Source organism: Vicugna pacos, chromosome 9 (genome assembly GCF_048564905.1).
Source record: "Vicugna pacos chromosome 9, VicPac4, whole genome shotgun sequence".
Classification (NCBI taxonomy): Eukaryota; Metazoa; Chordata; class Mammalia; order Artiodactyla; family Camelidae; genus Vicugna; species Vicugna pacos.
Genome location: NC_132995.1, coordinates 45,502,226 through 45,513,415, shown reverse-complemented (window position 1 = coordinate 45,513,415; position 11,190 = coordinate 45,502,226). Strand labels below are relative to the sequence as shown.

The 11,190-nt window shown below is 37.8% G+C and overlaps 1 protein-coding gene and 2 non-coding genes across 5 annotated transcripts in view; all 3 read left to right on the top strand.

Moving 5' to 3' along the window:
- Nucleotides 1-211: 211 nt before the first annotated feature.
- SF3B3 (splicing factor 3b subunit 3) overlaps nucleotides 212-11,190 on the top strand; it is a 44,097-nt gene continuing 33,118 nt past the window's right edge. The window contains exons 1-9 of one of the 3 annotated variants that reach the window (XM_072967696.1): nucleotides 256-358; nucleotides 813-923; nucleotides 1,135-1,272; nucleotides 2,207-2,533; nucleotides 3,228-3,400; nucleotides 4,385-4,526; nucleotides 6,967-7,079; nucleotides 9,129-9,266; nucleotides 10,141-10,244. In XM_072967696.1, coding sequence (XP_072823797.1) covers nucleotides 1,203-1,272; nucleotides 2,207-2,533; nucleotides 3,228-3,400; nucleotides 4,385-4,526; nucleotides 6,967-7,079; nucleotides 9,129-9,266; nucleotides 10,141-10,244 — 1,067 coding nt within the window. In that variant the 5' untranslated portion in view covers nucleotides 256-358; nucleotides 813-923; nucleotides 1,135-1,202. Of the gene's footprint in view, nucleotides 359-812; nucleotides 924-1,134; nucleotides 1,273-2,206; nucleotides 2,534-3,227; nucleotides 3,401-4,384; nucleotides 4,527-6,966; nucleotides 7,080-9,128; nucleotides 9,267-10,140; nucleotides 10,245-11,190 lie in introns of all 3 variants that reach the window. The other 2 variants (XM_006199695.3, XM_015235503.2) reach the window with 2 other exon arrangements.
- On the top strand, nucleotides 2,826-2,903 carry LOC116281978 (small nucleolar RNA SNORD111). Its single transcript, XR_004191453.1, has one exon. It is a non-coding gene; the product is annotated as a small nucleolar RNA SNORD111 (small nucleolar RNA).
- LOC116281977 (small nucleolar RNA SNORD111) lies at nucleotides 8,789-8,879 on the top strand. The gene has a single exon (XR_004191452.1). It is a non-coding gene; the product is annotated as a small nucleolar RNA SNORD111 (small nucleolar RNA).

Sequence of the window (11,190 nt, the reverse complement as noted above, 5' to 3'; positions counted from 1 at the left end):
CCCTCCTCGTTGGCGCGCCACGTCTTTGGGGCTGCCCACGGAAGTGCCCAATGAGTTTATAATTTTTAAAAGTCTACTTAAAAGGGTCTATTCATTTTATATTCTCCTGGAAAAAGTGACGATCATAAAGTATGCTTGAGTAATTTTTAATGCGGCATGGAAGCCAAACAGAAGCTTTAAAGAATTATATATACATTCTTCAGGCGCCGGTCGGGGACTTTTTTCCGTCGCGCGCCAAGCGGAAGGTTTCTGTCTTAGGACTTAATGGCGGACGCCGGCAGAGTGGCACTGGCGGTTGCCTAGGTCTTAAAGGAACTCAGAATCTGTAGGATATCTACTCCATCCTCCCGGCTGCAGGGTAAAGAAACAGCTTCCTTACTTCCCTGAGTCCGGGGAGGCGGAAAGCGGCCATGTAGGAGGGTGCGCCGAGGCTTTGGTAGGGGTTTTTGAGGCAGCTTAGGCCCGAGAGGTACGGGCAAAGGACGAGGAGGTGGTGGAGGGGAATGCTTGGGGCGGCTTTAGGGAATCGTCTCCCTCTTCTGTTCACAGTGTGGGAACAAGGCCTAGCTCAAAATAAGCTTTCTAGAGACTGCGTAGGTTTTAGACCCTGAGGGAGGTTTGAGAAGGGGCAGGAGGGACCCCCACCCCTCGGAGAAAGTAAACGACACACTGACGGTAAGGTGGAAAGGTCGAGAGCGTTAAACGTGTAAATAACGAAAACAGCTTTTAGAACCAAGGCCTTGTTTTGTATTTGTGTTTTGGTACTTGGGCAAGTTATTTCCTTCTCTGATCCTCAGTTTTATCATTTGCAGAGTGGGGACAATATCTGTCTTGAAGACTTTGCGGAGTTTAAATGCGGTGGTGTTCCTTTGGCACTTGGAGAAGGGGTAGAGGGCAATCACCGGCTCATCTATAAAACTAGTGTAATATTGAGTGCTTAATAGGTTTCTTGTGAGAAAAGCAGCGTAAATGGCATTAGTACCTGGCAAATAGAGGGCACTAATTATAAATATGTTGTTCCTCTTACTTTATTGATTCTGCTGCCTTTATCCAGAAGTTCCCATACAAGAATAAAAATGTCTGTTAAAATAACATTTTCACAGCTGATGTTTTTCTGCTTTTATGTACTCTTAGCTTGCTTTGACTTGATAGAACTAAGACCCGGGTTGTGGAGTTGTGGGTGGCTCAGTGTTAATGCGACCATGTTCCTGTACAATTTGACCTTGCAGCGAGCCACTGGCATCAGCTTTGCCATTCATGGCAACTTCTCTGGTAAGTCCTACAGTTACTGTCTGAGTTTAATTTTTTTTTTTTTAACATTTTTTAATGTTACTAGGTTTATGCTTCAACTTGCTTTTCAAAATATAAACTTTTATTTCTAAAACAAATTACAGGAAAGAAATTTTAATCATCAGACAGTGCAATGGGTATAGATAGGATAAGAAGCCATTTAGGCATTAGTGAATACCTGTGCTAGGGCAGTGAGGATAGAAAGAAAGAAGAATGTGAGTTTGCAGCCTGAGTGGCAGAGAAAATGACAGTAACATTTATAGCAGGTTACTTGAGACCAGAGAAGGTGTTTGGCAAAGGAGGAACTTAGTTATTTTAAATATTTAGTTTAAAGTTGATGACAGCTTACCCATGTGGAATTATATAGCAGGGAGAAATCTGGACAAGTTGGCTGTTACGTATTTGTAGGTGCTGACTGCAGTTATGAAAGCAAGTGAATTTTTTAGGAGTGAGTTTAGAAGTAAACATAATACATTATGAGGTGGCAGTGTTAAAAATTCTGTGAGATCCAATATCAAAGTTCACAAAAAGTTAATACGATTTCTTAGAACAATACCCTTAAAGGTGGGCTGCACGGAGCCTATGGAAATTTTAAATTTTATGAAGCTAAACAGTCTGTGTTAATAACGTTTATAGGCAACTCCTAATTATGCAGATCGAGGACAAATCTTAGAAAAATAAAAAGAAAGTTAAATACCATATAGCTTGTGACCATTTTGGAAAGTTTTTCTTTGATACCACTGTTAGACAATTTAAATTCTAGGAAAATTATCTTTTAAAGTAGAATAAATTAACTTAAAATACTAAGCCCCCAACTCATTTAATTATATTTATCTTTAGTGTCATTTTGATCCATCCAGATTACTTTTTGGACTAGTTCTTACTGTTCATGGTCTTTATTTTTTGTGTAATTTAGGAACCAAACAACAAGAAATTGTTGTTTCCCGGGGAAAGATCTTGGAGTTGCTTCGCCCTGACCCCAACACTGGCAAAGTACACACTCTACTAACTGTGGAAGTATTTGGTGTTATTCGTTCACTCATGGCTTTTAGGCTGACGGGTGGCACGAAAGACTACATTGTGGTTGGCAGTGACTCAGGTCGGATTGTTATCCTAGAATACCAGCCATCTAAGAACATGTTTGAAAAAATTCACCAAGAAACCTTTGGCAAGAGTGGATGCCGTCGCATTGTTCCTGGCCAGTTCTTAGCTGTGGATCCCAAAGGGCGAGCAGTTATGATTAGTGAGTGCCTTTTCCTGTTGACTCTTTGACTCTTATAGAAGCTCAGTTTAGAATAACAATGTTGTGTTCTTGTCACTGTGTCAAGAAATTACTCAACCGGGTGAAGTTTGGATTATTTTGGATTAACTCCTTAACTTAAAGCTGCTTTTCCTTTTAAAACAATGGGGAGAGTTACAGCACACTTTTTTTACTTATCTAGGTGGAAATGGATGTTTTTCCAATTCTTTATCTGTAGCAAAAAGACTACACTGAACGTTTTTTATTATTAGACAATGAATATGGTTGCTTTCATCAGCCTGAAGTGATGAGTCACATTCATGTCTCTTCTCTGATAAATCTCTTGAAGAAAATTGTGTATCTGATCAGGCTTCCAGAGGGCACCCCTCTCTGACCAGTCACAAAATCATTAGATCTAGCTCAGAGAATAAAACTGGCAATTTTATGAATTATTGTTTGTTTGTCATAAAAAAATTTGAAGAGTTAGGATATTAAGATCCCTATTAGGAAGAATGGAGGGTAAAATTACGCTCTTGTCTACTTTAATGAGAGCAAAATCCTAAGTTAATACATTTGTAGAGTTAGTGCTGGGTATTAATGATTTTTCAGAATATAATCGTGATGTGAATCTAGCTTTTCTGCAGCCTCTCTTTTCATTATCTGGAGTCTTTTTTTTATGTTTTGTCACCAACAACAGGTGCTATTGAGAAACAGAAGTTGGTGTATATCTTGAACAGAGATGCTGCAGCCCGGCTTACCATTTCTTCTCCCCTGGAGGCTCACAAAGCAAACACTTTAGTGTATCATGTTGTTGGAGTAGATGTGGGATTCGAAAATCCAATGTTTGCTTGTCTGGAAATGGATTATGAGGTAATGGAGGAGTATCCATCTCTCTCTGTTTTTCTCCTCTCCCCCTCTCTCCTTTGGGTTTCTTCCACTCACCTTGGTGCTTTCCTGAGATTTTCTTCATTGTACATGTCTTTTAGCTTACTTGCTCACTAGTTTTTTCTGTATTCAAATGCTCTACTGAAGTACTTTGGAATGTTTCAGGGTTTACCTGACTATATAATAGCACTTTGTTCTGATTTGAACAATCTCCCTTTGGAAATGGTATTTACTGGGGAAAGATGCCCAAAAAGAAGATGAAACTGTATTTGGGATATTTTGTCACTGGGAGGTAGTGAAAAGTGGGGCATACCATTTTTCCCCTTGAATGAAAGGCAGTATTCTCTAGTAGATCTAACCTTGGTCCCAGAAATAGAAGATCTGGGGTTTTGCTCCCATCCTGCCATTACTCAGTAGTATGAACTTTGGCAAACCATTTGTTATCTGTGGACCTCTCCTTCCTTATTTGTTAAGTAGAGGAATTCTGATGCCCTTTTCAGCCCTTAAAGTTTTTTATTAAAAAAATTTTTTTTTTGAAGTACAGTTTACTGTGTCAATTTCTGGTGTTCATACATATATTCTTTTTCATTGTTTTTCATTATGGTTTAGTACAAGATAATGCATATAGTTTCCTGTGCTATACAGAAGAAACTTTTTGTTTATCTATTTTATATGTACTACTAAATATTTGCAAATCTCATATTCCCAGTTTATCCCTTCCCACCCTGTTTTTCTCTGATAACCATGAGATTGTTTACTATGCCTGTGAGTCTGTTTCTGTTTTGTAGATAAGTTCATTGGTGTCTTTCTTTTTTTAGATTCCACTATGAGTCATGTCATATGGTATTTTTCTTTCTCCTTCTGGCTTAGAATGACAGCCTTCAGGTCCATCCATGTTGCTGCAAATGTCAGCCCTAAAAGTTTGATTTTATGGGACTGATTAATCTTTATGCCACTGTTAATCTATAGGAAGCAGACAATGATCCAACTGGGGAAGCAGCAGCTAATACCCAGCAGACACTTACTTTCTATGAGTTAGACCTTGGTTTAAATCACGTGGTCCGAAAATACAGTGAACCTTTAGAAGAACATGGCAACTTCCTTATTACAGGTACTTTTCTCAGAATTGCTCTGTACCATATTGCTTGGTCCATTTTATGCCCAAACTTAGGAGGCTTTACTAAATAGGCTTTGAAAACTAATCCATTTGTAGTAAACCCGAGTGCCTTTTGGCTAGGTTAGACGTTCATACAGTGGTTTAACTTTTATCTTCTAGTCGGGTCAGGGAAGAAAGAACAGTCAGCTTGAAATATGGATTACTGTCAGTTGCTCTGGTGTCTTGACTGTAGTCAGTCTTTCATTCTAACTAAAATCAAAACCTGGTCTGTGAAAAGACATTATGAACAAACCCAATAATATAAAACTGTCCATGAATTTGAAAACCTAGATGAAATAGAAAATTAAAAAAAAATTTTTTAATTTTTACTTATTTTTTTGGTGGGGGGAGGTAATCAGGTTTATTATATATTTAATGGAGGAACTGGGGACTGAACCCAGGACCTCGTGCATGCTAGGCATGCACCCTCCACTGAGCTACACCCTCCCCATGAAATAGAAGTATTTTTGAAAACTGTTACCCAAATTGATTCAAGAAAAAATTGAGAACCTGAATAGACCATCATTTCTGAAAAAAATTGGAGCAGTAGTAAAAAGTTTCTTTCCTTGGGGAGGGTATAGCTCAAATGGGAGAGCACATACTTAGTATGCAGGAGGTCCTGGGTTCAATTCTCTGTACCTCCTGTAAAAATAAATAAACCTAGTTACCTCCCCCGCAAAAATAAAAATAAATAATTAAAAAAAAAAGAAACTAGGAAAAAAAATGTTTCTTTCCCTCAGAAGATTTAAGGTCCAGAGTTTTCAGGGACCTTAAATTTCTCCAGAGATTAGAAAAAGAATAAAAGCTTTTGTACCGCTTTAGAAGCGTAATGTAACTTTAGTACCAAAACAGGAAGGATTGTAATGAGAAAAATTTGCGGGCTGCTTATACTTACGACCATAGGGAATGAAAATCTTAGGTTTTAGTAAATCGAATTCAGGAGTGTTTTATATGCACCATAACAAAGTAAGATTTTCGTAGGAGCTCAGAGATGTTCACCATTAACAATCAGTATCAGTTGAAAAGACTAAAGGAGAACAACTGTATTTGTGGTTATCTAAATTTCACCAGGCTTGGGTAAGTGATTCAGTCCCTTTTGTTTCAAATCATTTGTGTTGGGATTGATGTTTTAAATGAAATGTGCGTGTTGTTGGTGGAGGATTTTGGAGAAGAATGATACAAGACAGCACTAGTCTTTAAGCATTAAACCTTAGGAAGAGACTGCATATTAAGCAGAAGAATTAAAAAAAACAGATTCTCATTACTTGCTGTTACATATTACTTTGCTTTTCACTTACGAGAGTTTCATTCATTAAACAGATTTTTGCTGAGCCTCTACAGTCAATATGTGCAGAGTCAGTCTACTGGGCTTTGGGACTGCAGTGGTGAAAAAATATTTGTGGTGTCTCCTATGTAAGATTGAGTGTAGCGGTGAACACATACTAGTAATAAAAAAATTGCCAGAGTGTACCAAATGCCATGACAGTGTAGAGGAGGGGTCCCTAACCTAGGGAATGGAAGAGAATGGGTTAGAGAAAGCTTTTCAAAGAAGTGCTCTCAGCTAAGACCTGAAGACTAGTTAGAGTTAGCTAGATGCAATGGAGGTGGAAAAATTTCTGTTGTGGGCAAAGGGAACAGAATACACAAAGTCCCTAATGCAGGAAAAAACATGGCTCATTGAACTGAAAGCTCATTGTGATTGGATCATTAGAGCTAAAGGGCTTGGGTAGAGGTAGTGGTGGGGAGGAAGCTACTGAGGGATTTTAAGCAGGAGAATAACGACATGTTAAAGGTGAACATTTTAGAAAGATCACTTACGTTTTGGTAACGAATGGAGGAGATTAAGACTTAAGTCAGGAGACTGGTCAGAAGCTGTTTCACTAAACCAGGAGAGATTCACAGCATTAAGACTGCTAAGGAGTTAGAATCAATGGGATTCTATTCAATGTCAGAGGAGAGAGAATTGAAAGGTGATAACCTGGATTCTGTTTTGGTCTATTGGTCAATTGTAGTGTTCTCTAAGGTGGAGAACCCAGGAGATAGAGTAGGTTTGGGAAGGAACTTGGTGCTTGTTTATGAATACATTCGCTTTCAAGCTGCTATGGAATATCCATTTCAGTGTCCAGTAGGCAGCTGGATTATAGGTCTGAGAACTGAGTTCTGGGCTTGGAGCTAAACATTTAGATGCTTTATCAGTTATCAGGACAGGCTGAGATCACTACCAAACTGTACTCCATTCTTCCCTAGCATAACTATCAGGGAAAAGAAACACCGTGTTCCTCACCGTCAGGCACACTGTACCTTTAAGTTGTGCTGAAGGAGAGAAGGGATGGAAAGCTAAATTGTAATTCGTGGTTATGTCATATCATTGCTGAATTTCATTTTATCTTGACAGTTCCCGGAGGGTCAGATGGTCCAAGTGGTGTGCTGATCTGCTCTGAAAACTATATCACCTACAAGAACTTTGGTGACCAACCAGATATCCGCTGTCCAATTCCCAGGAGACGGGTAAGATCTTTGTTTGCCATAAGAGAAAATATATTTTGTCTTTGTGAAATGAACTTGATTTTTGTACTTATAGTGTAGTTTCTTACATTATCTGCTTAACAAGTTTTAGTTTCTTTGTAAATGTTTTTAATAAAACCAGTAAAATACTTCAGTAAAAACAAAATAAAATCTTCAAGAAAGGAAGTTAAAAACCAACACAATTTTATGTTGTACACCTAAAACTGATGTTGTAAATCAGTTGTACTTCAGTTAAAAAAAAACCAACACAATTTCCATTTTTGAAGATCCTGTGGACACTATCAGTTTGAAATTCTGAAAGTTTATAGTTTGAAGAAGCCAGGCATATTCATTGGAGATAAGTTGTCTTTCCTTTTGTTTGTCTTCCCCCTGCCCCCCACCCCCTGCTCCTTTGCCCTATTCCAACATACAGAAAAATTTAAAAGAGAACAATGGATTCTTGTATGCCTTTCACTTAGTTTCACCAATTAATATTGCTTTGGCTACATTTGTGTTTTCTTATATGCCTCTGTACTTTAGGCAAAACCATTTGAAAATAAGTTGCAGGCATCATGACACTTCAAGATGTAGCATCTAAGAATGAGGAAATTTTCCTGCATATCCATACTATTAATATTGTGCCCATGAAATTTACTATTTTGAATAATACGATTTTCTTACATACAGTTCCTATACCAGTTTCTCTCATCTCTCAAAGTTTTCTTATATCTTTTGTCTCCTTAAATTTAGAGTATTTTTTCTCACCTTTGTTTTTGGTCTTTTATGATATGGACATTTTTTAAGAGTCTGGGCTAATTTTTTTGTAATTTGTTCCATAATCTTTTTCTACTTGATTATATCCATGTTAATATTTTCAATAGAATTACTGCTCAGGTGGTGATATGTATTTCTTACTACATCACATTAGGGGCATATAATGTTGGTTTGATTCATTATTGGTGATGCTGAATTGATCACTTTGTTAAGATGGTGCCTGCCCACCTTAATTTTATGTTTACCCTGGAAATTATTAAGCATGCAGTTGGCCCTCTGTATCTACAGTTAGCATCTGTAGATATGGAGGGCTGACTATTCCTTTTACCACCTCATTTTGTATAGCATCCATGGATTTTGGTATCATTGGGGGCTCCTTGAACCAATCCCCTGCAGATACCGAGGGGTGATTGTATGTATAATGAACTTCTGTGTATCCATCTTCAGCAGTTATGAACAGCACATGGCTAATCCTGCTTGATCTCTGCTTCTTCAATCTCTCTTCTCCCCCTGGATGATTTATTTTTTTAATATTAAGTTATAGGTCCTGGGGTTAAATGTTCTAGGACTTAGTTTGTCTACTACATGGCATCCGAGTAAGAGTCCATTAATTTTAGAAAATCTGATAAGATTAGCAAGTTAAATTCTTAGTAAGGGGTGGAAAGTAATTCAATTTAGTTTACTAGAAATTTATTGAGCACCTAACCCAAGTGCTGTACTTGGCTTTGGGTCTACAAAGAAGTACAAAACATGTTTTTCCCTCAAAGAGCTTACTCTGAGAGAAGTACAAAATGCTGGATACCTTAAAAGAAAAAAAAAAAAAATCCAGCCAAGGGGGATGCCTTTTAGGAATCAGGGAAGTTGATACAGAATAGGAAAAAAAAATTGAACTGATGATGGATGGTATTGTTGTGGACATGTTAAGAGTCTTTTATTCACAGCCTGAAATGATGGTTCTTTACATTTCATGTCTCTTCTCTGACATTTTTCTTTGGAGATAGTTCTTACCTTATTGATCTGATCAGGCTGTAGAGTGAAGTTGTGGCTTTTTTTTTTTTTTTTAACCCAGGCTTATGTATCTATAGTAGACAAGGATTTTTGGTTATTGTGTTTTAGTCTTGTGGTTGGTAGGCTGCTCTGGGTCAAAGCTTGTATGGAGAGGTTTCAGGTGCCTTTAGGCCCTGGGTGGCCTGTATGGTCCTTGTTGGTAAGGTGCTGAATTCCAGAAATAAGAAATACTCATTTCTAAGATGTTGGTTGTGTATTTGACTTTGCTAGAATGACCTGGATGACCCTGAAAGAGGAATGATTTTTGTCTGCTCTGCCACCCATAAGACCAAATCGATGTTCTTCTTTTTGGCCCAAACAGAGCAGGGAGATATCTTTAAGATTACTTTGGAGACAGATGAAGATATGGTAAGTTGACCATGGCTGAAGGGGGAAAAAATGAAAAAAACCCATTTGTTATGGTTAATTTAGTTTGATAACTTCCTACAATTTCATTCTAATTTTAATATAACATTTAAAGACTGGTAAGTACATTTAAGGTTTACAAAGTGATTCTATAAACCGTTTGTTCATTGCATCTACTCATTAAGGTAGAAAGGACAGTTTATACTTTACACATTAAAAAAATTGAAACAGAATGCCTTAAAAAGTGGTTGTGTAAGATGTTAAGGCTTTTAACACGTTGATTGCCACATCACCCAAATCTGGGTGACAGTTGTGTTTCCTCGGGGATACCCAATCCACAGTGGGCAATCAACGTGTAAAGCTTGGAACTGGTATATGCATGTAGGTTTTCCCACTCTGGTTTAAGAGATTTCTGGTCTGATAGTCTCACATATAATATGAGACTGGATAATGCTACTTTTACTGAATAGCAAGAGAAAGCTCTCCATGTCTAATGAAAACTGGTAATACACATGGTCTTTTACTTTCATTCCATGGAGGAACTCTGAATACCAGGCAATTTAATAGATACCTGTTTAGTTCAGGAGTTGGCAAGCTTTTTTTGTAAAGACCAGGTAGTGAACATTATCAGCTTTTGTGGGCTGTGTGGTTGTCTCAGCTGCTCATCTCTGCTATTACACAAAAGCAGCCATAGGCAGTATGTAAATGAATGGGCATGCCAGATCTGCAGGCTGTAGTTTGCTGACCCCTGGTATGGATATGAAGGACAGTACTTTATTTGCTGCTTTGCTTATTAAGCTATCATAATACTGGGCTACCTTCTGTGAGCTAGCTTCACTTGCCTACACACTAGAATCTTTTTCTCCTTTTATTCTAGGTTACTGAGATCCGGCTCAAGTATTTTGATACTGTGCCTGTTGCTGCTGCCATGTGTGTGCTTAAAACAGGCTTCCTTTTTGTAGCATCAGAATTTGGAAATCAGTAAGTAATCCTTTTATTACCCCGTTTCACCCTGGTTACTATAAAAGTTGATGGGAGGGAGATGTAGTTCCCAGGCCACTGAGCTTTCCCCAGGAATGTTTTAGTTTTTTCAAAAAAAGTTTTGCCCTCTGTTCCCTTTTACATTTTTTCTCTTGATGTCTTCCTCTGTTTCAGTGGCTTCTATCAATACCTGTGAGTAGCTGCAAAAAATAGCTTTAGAAGTGATCTCTTGATTTTTGCTGAACATTTCATTGAATATTTGTTGAACTGCTTAGTATCAAATAGATGTTACACAAACACTTCTCTTACATAAATCTGCAGTTGAAGCTCGTTGGTACCTACAGCTTCCCAGCCACATCACCAACCCTCCCAACCTCACCATTTCTGTTCATGTCTGATGGGCCAGTTCTAGCAACTTGAGTGTAAAAATCTCAGTTTTTGCTGTCCTCCACAACTTTCAGTTGAATGCTAAGTTATGCTTTTACTTCTGTATACCTTTTTTGTGGTACTAGTCTGAGTTAGTTCCCTAGTTTTTTTATTGCTATGTATTCTTTCCTATAAAACTCAACCTTTATAGAGTCATCTCATTAAGCAGATAAGACACAACTTTGCTGAAATAATTTCCACATCCCTGTTTTACAATCTCTGATGGCTTTTCATTGACAAATACATTACATCTGACCTCTAGCTAAAGTCTGTGTAAACTACTTGTCTAAAGCCATTTCTTCATAATGAAAATGAAGGTGTTGTCTAGGATTCTGGGATTGTATGCCATTTCTCCTTACCTTTAACATGCCTTTTGTTCATCCTCATTGATTTTATTCCAACTGTCCTGTTATTACTCCTTTTCCCAATTTATAGCTCTTTTGTTGCACTTTTCACATTAAGTCTGTTATGTCTGTTTTTAATCCATTTCTATTTTTTTAGTTTTTTTCTTAAGGAATTT